At 42.5% G+C, this 17,959-nt stretch overlaps 1 protein-coding gene across 1 annotated transcript in view; it reads right to left on the bottom strand.

The window, feature by feature from the left end:
- Positions 1-17,959, bottom strand: part of kdm2bb (lysine (K)-specific demethylase 2Bb) — a gene marked incomplete at its 5' end in the record, with an annotated part of 37,474 nt that overhangs the window by 11,502 nt on the left and 8,013 nt on the right. Inside the window, 3 exons of the mRNA XM_080743000.1 lie at positions 11,641-11,727; positions 14,066-14,502; positions 15,182-15,308. Of these exons, the coding sequence (XP_080599126.1) occupies positions 11,641-11,727; positions 14,066-14,502; positions 15,182-15,308 (651 nt within the window). The remainder of the gene's footprint in view (positions 1-11,640; positions 11,728-14,065; positions 14,503-15,181; positions 15,309-17,959) is intronic.

Genomic DNA, 17,959 nt, shown 5'->3' with positions numbered 1-17,959 from the left:
GGATAAGAATACCATGTTGGTATTCATGACAAGACCTTGCTCGGTGTGAGAAGACAACCGAAAAGGGACCAGATAGTATAATGATCAAATGTTATTCCAGGTAAGCACTGCAGCTTAAAGCGATGAGATCTGTCAGCGGTTTCCTTCATATTAAATGTCTCAAACAACAGCTGACCCCGGTTTGAATCCAACCCGCCTTTGTACACCGTCTTAAATGCGTTTCTATAACGCGTTTCTTAATCCTCTGTCTTAATGTATCAATGCTTAAAGTTTTGTGTAAAGCACTTTCAATTGCCTTGTTGTTGAAATGTGCTTAATACAAATTAACTTGCCTTGCTTTGACCTATTAAAATAAAACAGAAATGAAAAGATTTAATAAAATCAAGTCACTGTCATAGCTTATGGCCTATTGTATGAGATTACATATCATGTTGTCTGACAACATGGTGTGTGCAGTGTCTTAAAAACCTCTCAAGCAGATGCCACAGGCAACAAACCTCAAGATTGGTACCACACAGACATTAGCAAAGGGGCCTGAGACAGCTGTCAACATTGCCCCCCTAAATCCCCTCCCAGCCACCAATAACTTGTTTGCCAAGTTCTTCATCTTCTAAGGCAGTGGTTCTCAAAGTGGGGTACAAATGGAGTTAAGGGGGGGTCCTTGAACTTAAAAGGTTTGAGACCACTGTTCTAAGGTTACAACAATGGACTATGGATAAACATTGGCAAGATGGGTTAATGATAACTCTGTTTGGGGAAGTACGCTGCCTGTTGCGTCAGCAGACTTAGCCCAGCTACCTCCCTATGCTTTTACTCCCAGACTACTGATACGTACAATGACATCTAAATTCAATGATGAGTGATGACACAATGATGACATATTGACACTCAACCCTACAGTGAGCTCAAAGCATTTCTTGTAAACCTGGCAGTGATGTCTATCTACTATACTGTTTAAAGCACATGTTTTATTCAAGTAACTTATAAGAAATGGTTCAGCTCAGGAATGTGACTTGTAGCAGATGCTATTGAATGCAGCCTTAAACCACCTAAACCCTGTAGTTTAGGCTATCCGCTGAGTTCTATAGGTCCCCTCCCTTTATTCCCCACTACATCAAATCTCTTCACCAAAAATAGACAATCTACTGGCTCAGAACATGTTGTCTATACCGTATATATTTATTTCCTTCGCAATGGATTAATAAAACGGAAGAGTGTATTTTGGTGCAATTGGCATCGCACAAATGATTGTTTTCTTTTTATAGACTATCATCTTATCTTATAAACACAATTGACACAAGGAATTGACACTCACTTCTGCTGAAACTATGAATCACAGCGATTCGTTAAGAATTAGGAGTGAAGGAGACATCTGAATGACTCCCAACATGTCCATTGCAGGCACGCTCTACCAAACAAATTTGGAAGAGGGTGATTTTAGAATCCACTATGCGCCTTCCCAAACATGTGTAGACAAGATAGCAATTTTAGGGATAGTGGGTAGTGCCAAGGGATTGCACAGGTTGGAAGATAGGGCCCATAGTGTGAGTAACTGACTTGCAAGTTGCATGTCCTCAAATGTCTACTTTACTTAGACACAGCTAATACAGAGCACTGGAGTATATGTATTCATTTAACACTACTTATGAATATAAGTTACCACAATATCAGTATTGTCTAAATGTTTTTCAGTGTATGTATGCGTGGAGAAAGCTACCCTATTCTAAGGTGGTATTCATATTTTATGTAAGAGTGCAAAGCACAGGCCCTAACTGTGTCATCCAAGTTCTATAGACCATGGTCCCTTCTTCAGGATTTTCTTTTAAAGCAAAATCCTAAATCTCCTTTGTGTTGTTTTTGTACTTTATTCCTAATCCCTGTACATTATTACTTGACTATTCGTATTACTACTACTACTACTGCTACTACTACTACTACTACTACTACTACTACTACTACTAGTAATAACAGTAGTGTTTCATTGTTTCTATATTTTTCATTGCAGCACTGCCATAACAACTGAATATCAATAAAGGTCTGTTTATGTATCTAAAGCATGTGTGAAAGCTGGTGCTCTTATAATTAGGTTTTAGAAATTAATGCACAGGAGATAGAAATTGGGGGCTGCTAATTTGGCCAATAATATGTTTGCATATTCCTGGAGGGACAGCTTTAGGGAGGGTGCACTTCAAATACTTTATTTAACTGCATGGTATCATTATTTTTGAGCAATTGTCAATTTTGTACAAAATTACAGTATTTAATCAAAAACAGCAAAAATAGCCGATCTACAAGCTCACAATGCATCGTGAAAATGTCACGATGAGATGTAGATCAGCAGTTTTTGCTATCAGGCTTAAGTGGTCAACAAAACAGACCTATATAGAAAGACACACACACTACATCACAACCCAATGGAATATTTGTATTTGTGAGATTTATAAATTGACACAGTGGCTGGAGGATGAAGTGTCAGTCATACATTAATGCTAATAACATTTATACTCATTTACACTAAATCAAATGTACCTGTCATGTTGTTGTCATCACTAAACAGGTTTTTACTATGTACATTAGTGTTCTGACAGTAGTTAAGCTTCACACCATTTGGATATTGTTGAAAGTATTTGGAAGTTCTACTAAAAACCTTTTCATCTATAGTATGTCTGGTCTAAGAAATACACACCTCATAAGTTAACACTACAAGTCATTCTAAAGGTGTTGTGAATTCAACTTTAATACTGAAATGAACACAAGCTAATGGAAACTTTCAAATGCATGTGATAATTGACCTCAGGTGCAGGTGTTTCACAGCTGTTATCAGTAACATGCACATAATCCATTTATATTGCTTTCTATTCCACTGAAGCAAAACAACCTATAAAATCCTTCTTTTTGATCAAACTAAAGAGAATTAATAAAGAGCAAACTGCACTTTATGTTTTATAGTATAGTGTCATGTATTGTATACCTTTTATATTTACTAGTTTTGCAGTATACACTTTTAAATCACAGTAATCACAGTAGGCACACCTTGAGATGGTGGAACTGTAGATGTTAGTGCTTCACATACAACCTAGAATTTAAGCAAAGACTTACTGGCACTAAGTTAAACCATTTGCTGCATTTGCATGACCAGCAAAAAGAGGGAACAAGAAAATGTATTGTAGAGTCTGTAAAAAGATCAAAATAATGAATTACTCCTCTCCCAAGTCCCAACACTTAGGTAGCCAATGTATTCATCTAAGGGGGTGTGGCACAGTAGTACAGTTGGATTATGTGTGAAGACAGAAGCTATGCTGTGTAAACCTTATCTCATGTCATTAGTCACGAATAGCTTATGCTGTCATCAAAGCTTTAACAGAATAATATTTCTACATTCAAATTACAACGACTTGACTCTCAGTCTCTAATGAACTAACAGTTGAAAGGAATTCTGAGGAAACGCTTCACTTCAACAACACAACCAACTAGCCAAAACTATTAATCATTCATCTTTCCTCTTCGTCTGCATCTACTTGAATCTTCACTCATTCTCCTTGTCTGTCATTCCCCCTCTCTCCTCTGGAATGACCCATAACTGCCCAGAGGACCAGAGATGTTTAAACAACTCCTTGCTGCATTTACCTGCACAGCATGCGCCCACATACAAACATAACATGAACACTGGCACATAATCCAATGTCAATAAACCTCGCAAAACAAAGGGCATGAAGGAAGGGGAAAAAAAAGAACTAGCATGGAAAACACTAACAGTTAATTTATCTTCAGGTGGCTCCATTTCCTCACTGCCCTTCTGAGACGCTGCTCAGTCCTCTCTGTCTGACAGCAGCATCGCTTGGTGGCCTGACTGTGTCTGCCTGCAAGGGGTTCAGTGTGCTAACCTGCTCAGTGTCAGAGTCGTAGTCTTCATCGTCAGCGCTCAGCGACATTGCCATGGCTGGTTCTCACACAGCGTCCAGCACACAGCAATCTGACATGGCTGCAGCCTCCTCCTCCTCCTCCTACTGCTACTGCTGATGTCTACCCTACGGCCCTCCCTCCGACTCCACAGCTCCACAATACCACCAGCAGATGTGAGGAGGAAAGAACACGCAGCACAGTGGAAAGAAGAGGCGCCTTCCTCATGAATATGGACTACTCCCTCTATGAGAGGAGGGGTACAGAGGAGCAAGAGCACCAATAGGAAGCCCCTATGCATTATGATACATCTGATAATTCGCTAGGGATGTCAGTCCTCCTCCGGTGAGGGGAGAGAATGCAGAACCGGTGGGATTATATCCATGAGTATATTACAGGGTAGGAGAGGGGGACCAGTACAGCCAGGGACAGATGGCATCTTATTCCAAAAGGCAAACACAAAGAGGCCCCGAGACCAGCAGCTATGGCCATAAGAGGCGCATAATTCAATAGAAATCAAATCCATATGTTGAAGAATATGACAACAACTACATCAAATAGAACAGTTCCATTGTACTGTATGTATGTCTGAAACTTGTTCTTTTCTGTTTGTTTGTTTTTATTATTATTATTACTACTGATATTACTTCTTTACAAATTGATGTTTGCATTTTAATCTAACATAGATTGCTTTCTGTAACATAACTCTGTTAAATATATTTTCATTGATGCATTACGTTTTAGAATTTAAGATGCATTACATTTTACATTTTGCCATACCATAATAACTGAAAACGATTTCTTTGACTTTGAGGTTGCGCTGAAACACAGATATGGGCTTAATATTGATGACATCAGGGATCTCCATATATGGGCATAAAAGGGACAAGGATGGAATTCATTTGCAAGTGTGACTCACGTAGTGACAACCACACTGGTCATCATGAGACAGACACAATATGTCCACATATGCATGGGCAAATTGGGCTTTCCCAGATGGGCTTAATAGTAATAGTGATATCTGGGATCTTGGCCATATATGGAGCGTGACATGAGGCATGGAGCATGACATGAGGCGTGACGCACGGATGGACTGACAGACATGATCTGCAGGTTTTCATAAAAATGCGACTCACAGTCGCAATGAGAGCAGGGACTAGTCCAAACAAAAGTAAAAACAAAGTAAAGATTTTCTTGAGGCAGTATCACCAATGCTTGGTGTGTGTTAAGTAATGGCATCTGGCATTTTAGTCTAGTAGGAAAGGGGGGTCCAAACGCAAAGGGTGGATTTTTTGTCACCACCAGTTTTTTCGTAATCCTTAAAGGGTATATTTTAAGATTCTGCCAGGTGCCAAGCTGAAATATCGTCCCAAGGGGTTAATTTTTAATGATTTCTTGCACCTACCCATTCACCTACTATACAGGAAAAAGTTTTTCGTGCAAAACAAATGCTTGCATGGATTCAGATTGCAATGGATTCAGAATCATGAAAAAACCCTTGTTAGACCCCTCACATGCTACTTAAAGAAGATTGTTTGGGGGGGTCTTTGAATGGGTAGGTGCAAGAAATCTTTAAAAATGAACCCCTTGGGACGATATTTCAGCTTGGCACCTGGCAGAATCTTAAAATATACCCTTTAAGGATTAAGAAAAAACAGGTGGCGAAAGAAAATCCACCCTATGTGCGTGCGTGGACCCCCCTTTCCTACTAGACTATTTGGTGTGAGTTGTCCCCCCTACAATGAACCAACTGATTGTCCCCGTGTCCCCGTGGCTTATTTTCTCTACTGCAAGTGTTTTAAAAGTGTGAAGCACCCCCCTGGTGAGTCGCCAGAGCATTACAGGAGCTGCGGAGAGAAGTGTGGTGACGGGGACAGCCAGTCGAGATGAGTTTTCACACCTGTTTGTCCGTGGTCACAGATGACACTTGCTCGAATATGGAGTTCCACTAGGCCTGGTGGCTATAAGTGTTCTACTGTGAGCACCTTTTCTAGGTGGTTAAGATTTTTGACAAAATGTGTGAAGAAATGTAGCTCAGGGGATTGTTTCCTCAGTCATGCACACAAACCCAACCTGAATTCTTTCGGGTCCAACAATTCAACCACAAACGATGAATCGTCTGGCAAATGCCACTGTGACCTGCCTACCAAGGAAGGAATGTTATTTGCTGATGAAGAGCAAGGAATGGAAGGGTTCACTGTTGGGGGGGAGTCAGAGCTTCCCTCACAGTGAATCAAAAATGTGCATTAGCTACTAAACTGACTGAACGGATCTATTCAGGAAGCTCATTTTGTTCACCCAAAAGAACTAAGTTCGAACGAACTATTCGCAGCTGACACATTTGTGTTTAAAGATGTGTTGTCTTAGTAACTATGAGAAACTGTGAGAGAAAAGGATGTGCAGATAACGCCTATATGGCAACAGTTTGTGTTGTATGATGTCAAACCAGACTACATAAGGACATATTGAAATTGTTGTAGATGACTTGGAGAGAGAGACACACAGAGAGACACCTAAGGAGCCACACATAGATGAGAGACAGACGCTTAGATAAATAGAGACACATAGATACAGAGCAAGACAGAGACGATGTACTGGACAGTTCATAAGAAGGGAGTTCCAAAGACAGCCGGTTATGTTGCTGTGGCAGTGGGCGACAAGGTGTACTCATTAGGAGGAGGACTGTCCATGTTCAATGATTCCTATGATCCCAAGACGGATGTGCAAGGCCAGATTGATGTGCACGTCTTCAGCACAGTGTCTTTGCGATGGCTGAAAATTCCCCTTGTGACAGCTGGGAGAGGGCGCCCCCTTGAGGTTCCCCAACGCGTGGGCCACACAGCTGTGCTGATAAAAGACATCATCTACATCTGGGGTGGGTTTAAGTACACAAGGGAGTACTGCAACGTGCTTTATGAATTCGACGTCGACACCCACAAATGGCTCAAGCCCAAGGTTTCTGGCAGCGTTCCACCGGGGAGGTGCTACCACTCGGCCTGTGCACAGGGGAGGGTCATGTATATCTATGGAGGAAGCAGGCAGACTTTCACTAATGACCTCTACAAGTTGGACACCAACACAATGGTCTGGTCTTTGATTAACACCAGAGGCACTCTGGCGCTTGCTTCGTCATTTCACTCTGCCACCATCATTGGGACAAAGATGCTTGTATTTGGGGGAAAACAGGACCATCGCACATTCTACAACAACATCAGAGTGTTTGACACAGAGACCAACTGCTGGCTGAGCACCGCTTCTGCGCCGCAGTTTCCAGGAGGACACTGGGGCCATTCGGCCTTTGCCTACAATGGAGAGCTGTACATATATCGTGGTATATCCAGGTGGTACCCAACCAGCTCACAAAAACATCTGTTTGTGAAGTTCAATCCAGAGACCTTCTCTTGGAAGCAGGTTGAGGCCAAGGGGAAAGGCCCGATCCTTATGATATACTGTTGTTGCATGGTAGGAAATCGTAGCATTCTCTTTGGTACGTACAGAATGGATTATGATCAGATCATTCATTTGAACATCTTGGACTTATGTCCTGGTCTGAAGGCATTATGCAAGCTATCAGTCATTCAGTATGGTCTAAAGCGGGCAGGACTCCCACACAACATCAAGTGGGAACTCACAGCCATGACTACCAACAGAAAAAGAAAACATAACATTAGCCCACTTAAAAAGACCAAAAACAAGCCAACAAAAATGCCCACTAATAGAACCGAGTCTAACTAGAAATACTGTGGGCTGAAGAACGCTGCTCCTCATTGGAGCAGCGTTCCAATGAGGAGCAGCGTTCCAATGGTCTCACCTTTCAGCGAGCCCAAAGATTTCATGTGGGTGGTGTTGTTATTTATATCAAGTCGTACTTGTTGGTGGTGATGTCACCAAGAACGCTGCTCCTCATTGGCTAAAGTCCCTGCCTTTGTACTGTCAGTCATTTTTTTGAGGAGAATAAACTTGGTCTAAGATTTTCAGCGAGCCCACAACAATGGTGTGGCTTCCCTGTGCTATCTGTAGCTATAATACCTCTGTAGTAGAGAATATCCTATGTCATTATAATGATGGTCCTCCATATACCGTAATCTCATATTGATTACGTCGGTATGCCCAAATATGGAGTGTCACATAGCTCCAGGCTGACCTCAAAGTATGGTTCCAGACGGTGGATCTGAGATAGCACCCACATCAAGCACATATGCCTCCTGTCCTGACCCAGCCGTCCCACTGGTTTCTCAGATCATAATGTAATTCTACTGCTGCCAAAACACAGAAGAATCTTGAGAAGATCCTTTCAAAAAGCATCCAGTTTTGGAATAATGACTACTATGGACAGGAAGTATTGTCAGATCACTGACTGGCAGATGTTCTTTCAAAGTAGTGAGGGTCACAATGTCATTCCAACAAGACATATCAGACATCACCAGAGAGCTTAAACACTGGCTCAACAACGATAATATTGTTTATAAAGGGGAACAAAAAACATGTTAATGAACTGAAAAAGGAAAGACAGAAGAAAAAAAATCGAACCTCTGTTCGAAGTGGAGCTGTGTGTGTGTGTGTGTGTGTGTGTGTGTGTGTGTATTGCAGTTGAAAACAGCGCCCCTCCCTTAACATGTGTGGTCATAAAAGGTACTACACCACATTCTTGAGGCTACATACAGACAGACCCACATACAAACAGACCCACATACAAACATACCTACACACACGGCCACGTATAGGGAGCTTGTGTTCCACACAGCTCCAAAAAAACACTTGCAGAGCTCAGAAACCAGCCCACATCACAGTGCCCGGATCGAGCCTCCTTTGCAGAGCAGTCGATGAACACCTTCTATGCCTGTTTTAAAAGGACTGACACCCTGGAGGACTGGACCCTGACCGACACCAGCTCTTCCCCGGTACTAGTCGAATGGAGGAGCATAAGGCCCTCTCCATCCTTATGATAGGGTTAGGGTTAGGTGAGTGTGCTGAAGGAGTGTGCAGCTATTCCAGCTGTTCCTGAACGCGAGGAGCTAAATCGTCTGAGGTTTTGGACAAGGTTGACGCCCCCCCTAGGCTTGCGATGCAGAAAGGAGAGGCCAGAGTGGGAGACCTCTTGTGTCAAGCGCGTCTACGCTGAAAGCACAGTGGTAGCGGGCGACATGAAAATAAAAAGAATAAACACTTCTTTGGTATTTTCCTGCATAGTACTGAGCTTTATTTTTTCTGTCGTTCTATGTTAAATGCGTGTCTCCACAGAAAGCACAGTGGTATAGCGGGTGATTTGTAAATAAGAAAATAAACACTTCTTTGGTATTTTCCCCCTTTTTGAGCGGTGGTCACAACGCTCCTATACGTGGCCGTGTGTGTGGGTTTGTGTGTGTGTGTGTGTGTGTGTGTGTGTGTGTGTGTGTGTGTGTGTGTGTGTGTGTGTGTGTGTGTGTGTGTGTGTGTGTGTGTGTGTGTGTGTGTGTGTCTGTATGTAGCCTGCAGTACCTTTTCTGACCACACATGTTAAGGGAGGGGCGCTGTTGTTCAGACTCACATTCACACACACACACACGCACGCACGCACGCACGCACGCACGCACGCATGCACACACACGCACACACACACGCAGCCTCCACCGCTCAGTTCACACGAGTGTGATTTTTTTCTGCATAGTAGACCTACTGCGTTTTATGTGTCTGTCGTTCTATGTTAAATGCGTGTCTCCGCAGAAAGCACAGTGGAAGTGGGCGACATGTAAATAAAAAAATAAAACAGTTCTTTGGTATTTTATGAAAATGTTGCTACACTGAATGTTCCCTGCCATGAAGGGAGCGTAGCCAAAAGCTCCCAAGCCGCGAGGGGGCGTCAACCTATGGGGGAGACAACCCTCACCCCCATACCCAGAAAAACCCCATGCACCAAAGTTTATGATGAGGGTTCCCTGTTCACATACAGGCAATATGTAGACAGCATGGACCAAGGAGCTGTGTTGTGGAGATGGATGGCACACTTTTGTTGGAGAGGCAGGTGGTGGAACAGGTCGAGACCCTTAAGTACCTAGGTGGGCACTGAGATCAACCAATACCCGACCATCAAACAGACAGCATGCAGAGGGGGTCTACAAAAAGGCTCATGTCTTTAATGTATAACAGTTCTGAAATTCAGAATGTTTTAGATTTTCTTTCTCTTCTTTTTTCATAACCTTACCTATTCCGGAGGGTAAATTCTGTTTTATCAGCATCTACCAGCTGATGGCTGCTCAGATGAGCAGTTCAACACAGACCGGGGCTGGGAGAGACATAAAATACATCCTATGTTGTTTATACATGTATTTAAAGACCAGCTAAAATGGCTTTCGCAACCTTTATCGTGTAATTCCTAGTGAAACAAGGGCTGTGTGGGTCCCAGCTTGCCTGGTTAATAAACCAGACCGAACACAACAACACCCCCTGGCGGTAGTGGTGTTGTAGTATGGTCTGGCACCGATCCATTGAGATTCTATTTCCTCAAACAGCTTCAAGGGTTGGCCAATCAGGGTTGTATGCTTGGGGCACGTGGTTTCTGTAAGCTTGGGGCACGTGGTTTGGGGCAAACCCCAGAAATGAAAACTCTTCCTGAAATCCCAGACTCTCTTCCCAAAACGAAGTGTGTGATAGAGGCTGGCAACGCCAGGCAAGGTCCCAGCCAATCACAGTGATGGGGGTGGTGGGGAGGGGGCTAAAACAGCACAATTTTCCAGCAGTGTTTGTTTCCCTATAATGAATGATCTGGATATAGGATGGGAATATCTGCAACATAACTGACATGGTGCGTGGGAGTGCCAATTAAATGAAAACAACCAGAAATTGTCTTTTGTGGAATCTCTGTCTGTGCTATAACCAAAAATGATGATCACTGATTTAAGCCCAGTAGCTCAGTAATAATATTGATATTTTTTCTTAATACTTCAGAAACGACTGCTTTTTATACCCTATTCTCAGGTCTGCGTATCAATTCTCAGGTCTGCGTATCAGTCCTATGCCAACCAAAAACACTGGATCAGATTTCGATCAAAAGAGAGGCTATAACCCAACACAATCCACTGACAAATCTAGCCTGAAGCATCACACAAATGCTTGTAGCCACACACACAAACAGTGACATGTCATAAACAGAAGTAGCAGCAGGTGTCATGACATAACAACAACAGTCCTTAACAACTCATTCACTGCCAAGAATATTTAACCAAACCACTAACCACTGCCTGCTGTTTTCCCTTACCTTTTCAAGTAGTCACAGACTATTTTTAAATGTTTCGATTGATCCCCCAATTGATCCCGGACACGGTGTCTGTGCTTACGTGAAAAAAGTGAGTCTTTTGGGCCACGCATTGTCGCATTCCCTATCCCGTTAAACAGTAGACAGATGGAGATGCAGACTTTCCATCACGTCACATCCCGTTTCCGATGGGGCTGTGATCCCAATTTTCTTACACCAGATCGTGCTGTTCGCTAACTTGTGAAAAAAAAAAAAAAAAAGAAAACATGCGAAAACACTTGGAGGTGTGGGCAAAGAATCTGTGAAAAGCTGTTTTTGGCAGAGAATAGAGTAGACCTACTATGTTTTTGGCAGAGAATAGGGTAGACCTAGGTGGTCCACCACACTACTACTGTACAACACTCAATTAGATTAATAATAATAAACAGATACAATAAACAGATCATTAAAAAGTAATGGTTGGAAAAATAAAACTGTCTCATATATTAGAACTTATATTATTTCCTCACCTTTATGATCTTCTTCGGCCGGCAGACCACAGGCACTCCACTGATCGCCAATTTGGGGTCATCGTCTGCATGTTCCTTTAAGACCACCTGGTGAGTCAGACATGAGACGGCGCATGAGGAGCAAATAGTTTTAGCCCTGTTTCGTACAAAAACATACCTTGTAATGAGTGATCTAGGAGTGCATTATAACTATAAGCCTGATCTGCCATTTTCAGTGAGCATCACGGCACCCAACCATGTATAAACCAATTTAGACCTGGAACGCATTGTTACGTATTATTACTCTAACCAATAGTAACCATTATTTTTATGCTTCAACTATTAAAAAATAGCAGATCTACAAGCTGCGAGCTTGTAGATCTGCTATTTTTGAAAAATCTGGAACATCTGTGCAAGTCTTTGACTAGAGGGTATGCACATGCATAAAGTGAATGGCAAATCGAGTGGCAAAGTGACTCTAATGTCGTTTAATGCAATTAGGACTTTTCTGTTTGGATGTATGGGCTGCCAAGGCCAGAAAGTAGTTTTTTTTGCCACTCAGTAGGCGTTCCTGCATAACTTCCGGGTATGATGATGATGTCACGTGCATACCCTCTCTATATTGACCCGATACTATAAATGTCTTCTAAATCCTTTTTCTAAATCAGTGGTTCTCAAACGTTTTTCATGTCAATGGACCCTGAAAATTACATGTAATTTGGATGCCGGACCCCCATCTCAAAATATGTTGTTCCAGGGATTTTATTTAAAATAGTTAAAGCATAAAATAATGGTTAAAGTGGTTCCAGGTCTTAATCCATTTAGGCCTAGAATTATTTAATGCTTTAAATATTGAAAAATAGCAGATATACAATCTGCTATTTTTGAAAAAGTCATGAAAATGTGTGCAAATCTTTGAATATCTAATTTTTAAAGTGAACATTTGTAACTCAAATTTTGCTTCTGGGTGGTCCCTGGAACTAAATATTTTGAGAAGGGGGTCCGTGGCCAAATACATTTTGGGGGTCCTTCACATGAAAGAGTTTGAGAACCACTGACGTAGAAACATAGTTTTTTCAGAAGACACAGTATAGAATCGTGTCCAAAATATTCAAAGACCTGAATGTTCACAATTCTTTTTAAATAGCAGATCTACAAGCTCGCAGCGCGGCACTCTGTGCCGTGCTGTGAGCTTATATATCTGCTATTTTTCAACAGTTAAAGCACAAAATAATAGTTAAAGGACAACTTTGTTTTTTTTTACAACAAGGGTTCATATTTTAGATTGTAATTAAAGAATATAAAAGATGAGTGTTAAAATTATTTTGCTTCTTTCTATTGTTTTAGAGATTCTTATTTCAGTGGTTGGGGGCATGCGTACAAGTGGCTAAATATGTCATTTTACACAGAATAAGCCCATTCCCAAGATACAACGCAACCTTTCATGGTTGGATGTGACTTATGGGGGCTAGAAGTGTTACTGTAAATAGCAATAAAGAAACTGCTGGCTTATTGTGTCTAAAAAGACATATTTAGCCACTTGTACGCATGCCCCCATGCGTACGCATGCCCCACATTTTAGCACGGTAAACACGATAAAACAATAGAACGAAGAAAATTAAAACATTTTGACACTCACTTTTTCTTTTCTCTAATTACAATCTAACTCTTTGAGTGCCTATCCCGAACTAGTTCGGGATATTCGGGATCAAAAACAATTTTTTATTTGCTATTTTACTTACCCCGAGCTGCTTGGAGCAACGTGGGTGGTCCCGGCTCGCCCAGCGCTCACCAACGAGAGACGCTAGATGCTCCGACGATTTATTCCATTGAAAATGGTTTAAAATAAAGTTTAGACCCCCCCCAATGTTCACCCAATGTTCATTGTAGGCGGCGCGACGTATTCCAGGGTGCCTATCCCGAACTAGTCCGGGATATTTAATGAAATGGAATAAAATGATAAGAGGCCTTCTGAAGCCTGGCCTGATTTTTCTAGCTACTAGCCGAAAGCTAGCAACGTCCCGGCCGGACGTTATTTGCGAACGAAATCGCCAATCTCCGCCTAATCCAATGAAAGACCACATCTTTGAAGGCTTATATCTCTGGATTGTGTCTTTAGGGAAGCGGCGCGAGGTTTATTTACGGCGAAATCGCCCAAAAATGATCTTTTAGATGACAAAATGGGAATAGCCATTCTGTTAGCATTATCATCCGGGAACTTTCCATGACGTGCATGAACGTGAGCACGTGAGGTCCTGGAAGGTGAGGTCCTGGAAGCTAAAGCGCTTGCCTATGAGAGATACCCTGGCATTCTATGGCCCCTAGAGGGCGCTGGCACCAAATGAGTCTAAAATATGAACCCTTGTTGTATAAAAACAAAGTTGTCCTTTAAAGTAATAATGTGCAATAATGCGTACCCCGGTCTGGGATCAAATCAGGCAGTTACCTTCATGTCCTCCAGCAGGGCTTGTGCATCCTCTATGCCCTCTGGGACACACTTCTTACTTTCGGGCAGTGCCTCCAGCTTCTCAACTAGGGCCTTGAGACCCTTCAGCTCAAACTCTGTCAAGTGAGTCCATTTACTTTGTGACTCTGACTCCAGGGAGTCGGATGGGTTCCTGGGTACATCTAGAGGGTGGGCAGAAGTCTGGATACAAGTGTCTTCCGAGTCATTGGACGAAACGGCTTTGAGAGGCTGTGGACTGCACGAGTCGCCGTTCTTGGTCTTTGGGTTATCAGGGGTGCAGGGAGTGCCCTCGGGGACTTTGTAGGGTTTTTCATCTGGCTCATCCCTACTGGCCTGCATGTCACAGGAGTCCTCATCCATGTCCTGGCTCCGGGAGTCAGAGAAGGGGCTCTCTGTACTTGTCTTTGCCTCAAAATCTGAAGGAAAAGAGCAGGGATGCGGTTACCATTGAATAGTTGTTGTTGTATTTTATTCAGCAGCAATCTGGCTAGCCAGAGATTAATTCAGCAGTGGTTCCCAAACTGAGGGTCGACTTGGGACCCCCAGGGGGGTTTATTTTGGGGGGTCCCCAGATGACTAGCTTAATGTCCAACATTGTTTTCTCAGTCAACAGTAAAACCAACATACAGCATGAGTGTACACAGGGTATCTGCACATTTCTAAAGTTACAATTGAATGATTTTTAAGATCTGAATGTGTTAATGGGAAAGCAGATTTTCTGTCAGAAGAAACTAGTCGCGAGCCTTGTTGCCTGATTTCTGGTGCTTTAGTCACCTTTTGCATGAGTATCATGTGCGTACTGCATCCGTAAACGGAACTTCTCCATAAGGCTAGGGCTCCACCAAAAAGACGGCGTTGTGTCAAAAGAATTACCAGGGCGAATTTGAGCCTCCAACGTTGACGTTGGCAGTGGAGCACCCTTCATTAATTAAAACAAGAGTGTTCCCAGCGCTGACGCGATGCTCGACGTGCCCGGTGGAGCCGGGGGGGTAAAGGAGGCCAATGTGTGAATAGCTATCCACTGCCTTTTCTGGATAGATTTTATCCAGCAATGTTACGGATTCCATGTGGTGAAGGAGCTTTATTTCCACTCACCCATTAGCATGGTCTCACTGCGAAACTCCTGAGAAAGGTAGGACCGTTTGGTCAGGCAGTGCACATATTTTTCCAGGACATACCAGCTAATCTCATTGTAGAATGGGTAACGGAACTTGGAATGAACCTGAAACCAGAGATCAGATTTGTCACAATCTGAGCAAATGTGAAGCATCAACAGCTAGTCATAAAACTTTGAGTAGTCTTGAACTGCCGCTTTATGCCTTGTTATGAGGCTGTCCTGGAATCAGGCTTAATCAGGATAGAATAGGATTCGATATGTGTATGTATGGAATACACTCACATGGAATACACAGAAATAGAGGTGCAACAGTTAAACTAATATATTTCATCGATTATATAAAAAAATATTTTAATAAAAAAATATATTTTATACAGTAGCAAAAATAGACAAAATACTTCAAGATCTTGTAGATGAGCCCTTTTCTGTATTTCTGCATGACACCGTAATACAATAAAGTATAACATAGCGGTTAATCAGTTAGGTTTAGAAAAATACTGATTTCAATATACCCTCAGCTGGCAGTGTGAAGAGGGGATGGAAGTCGAAACTCCCCATCTAAAATATGGAATGCTCTTGCTTTTGCTTTTGAACATGTGTTGCAGAGAGCTAATTAAATCACCTATTCTAAAGCATTCTCTGCTAGGCATCAACAGACTATTTTGGGGGGCAGGTGGATGCTGATGAGCTTAAAGACGAGCTGTGTCGTATTGTACTCTTAACTTTCCGTCCTGCTCTTATGTAGTGTGCATCATCATCACTATCCTGATTCCTGAATGCATTAGTGTAGTTATTATCTTTACTTTTTGAGCGGTGGTAGACCGCTCCATAGCATGGCCGTGTGTGTGTGTCTGTAGCCTGTTACATGTCATGTTTTGCCATAGCATTGTGTGTGTGTGTCTGTAGCCTGTACATCCTAACCCTCGTAGGGTCTTCGGGTCACTTTGACCCGGTTTTCAATTTTCAACATCAAGAAAAAGTATGTTAAAATATATTTTTTTCCACGAAACTTCTTCTGCTTGGCTTATGTATTGTACTAAACATGTGATATGAAAATGGTACATGTCATGCATTTGCAACACCCCCCTGTATCAACATATAACACCCAGGGTCTTCGGGTCACTTTGACCCGGCCATTGAAAGTGTATGCTAAATGGCTAATATTTAGACCATTTCTTTCTGAAAAAAACATTGGACAAATGAATTCTCTAGTACATAATTTGCTCACCATTAGAAACTACATTGATAACAATTCAATCAATATTATCTCCGCCAGGCCGGGATGGCCAAAGGTGAGTGATTATGTTTTCGTTGCTTCTGTCTGTGAACAGCTAATCTCAGTCACCGCTGGACCAGTCAGCGTGAAACTTTACATGTACTCCCCCAGGAGGCCTAGGAAGATATTCAACCCCAAATCATCCTGTTATAGCGCCACCATGAGGCAGAATTGAGCAAAACAAGTTTTGGGGGATATTTCCAAATTTTCTCTGGTCATTTTGATCAATGTCATGACCTACAGTATGTGTCACATTTTCTATTTAGAGTGGCCACGATTCCAAAGGTGCTTACGATTTTTGCGGGAGTGGCACATTTTGCTACCAAATGGGAACTTCATCCCTATGCCACTTTACAAATTCCAAGTTCCACAGCTTTCCGACGTGATTTGTAGCATTTATTTTATTTTATTTTGAGTAGCCAATTATGGTTTACCCACTTTTTCTCCCCAATCCAGTCCTTATGCCAATTGATTCCTCCCCTATGTTGTCACTGCTGTTGTAGCCTACCAAATCACCTGACAGTGAGGAGCCCCCACCGAGAGGACTATAGGGCCTTCGCCCTTCGTCCTACTCCTCCCTCCCAAAACCAGCTGCCACCCAGCCTGGCTGTAGGAATTCATGTAGTGACAATTATCACCCTCTCCGCCCAGCTTCCCATCCCTCGAACAACAATTGTGTTTACATAGATGCCCCACGATTGATTCAAATCCACAACCTCTTTAGTGGTAGCAGGGACACTGTGCCACCCGGGCACCTGTAGCACCTTGTGCAAATCAGAATGGGAGAAATATTTGATATAGTTCTTGATCAAATGACAATAGGGATAATATGTACCAATTGGTGTGAGGTTTGGACAAAGTCTATATGGTAATACCAACAAAATATTTTGCAAAGATCAGTCTCATGGTGGTGCTATGAAAGACAGATGGGAAAGATTTCTAGTGGAGTTTCTTTCTAGGCCTCCTTGGCGTATGTGTGCCAAGTTTGATGCTGAAGTGGTGCCTGAGATTAGCTGTTCACACAACGGCCTGATGGTGGCGCTGTGAAGAATTTGGGGAGGAGGTTCTTCCTAGGCCTCCTGGGAGTGTGTGTGTGTAGTTTCACACTAATTGGTCCAACTTTCCCGAGATTAGCTGTCCACAGACAGAGGGGTGAAAACATAATCCCTCACCTTTGGCCATCCCGGCCTGGCGGGGATAATAAAAAATATTGATTGAATTGTTAGTAAAGTAGTTAGTAATGACAATCAAATTGTGTTTAATATGATTTTTTGGGATTTCTAACTACTTTAGAATGGTTTAATATGAGCCGGGTCAAAGTGACCCGAAGGCCCTGGGTGTGACTAGAACACGAGGATCCTACGAGGGTTAAATCCTAGTCTGAAGACGTTATGCAAGCACGACCACCGCTCACTTCACACTGGGTGTGATTTTTAACATTCAGTTTGGACTGAGAGCTTGATTTCTTTCCACTGACCGT

The sequence above is a fragment of the Nannobrachium achirus genome (assembly GCF_963921795.1).
Source record: "Nannobrachium achirus genome assembly, chromosome: 15".
NCBI lineage: Eukaryota > Metazoa > Chordata > Actinopteri > Myctophiformes > Myctophidae > Nannobrachium > Nannobrachium achirus.
Note: the sequence above shows the minus strand (reverse complement) of the source record. Positions and strands in the feature narration are given on the sequence as shown.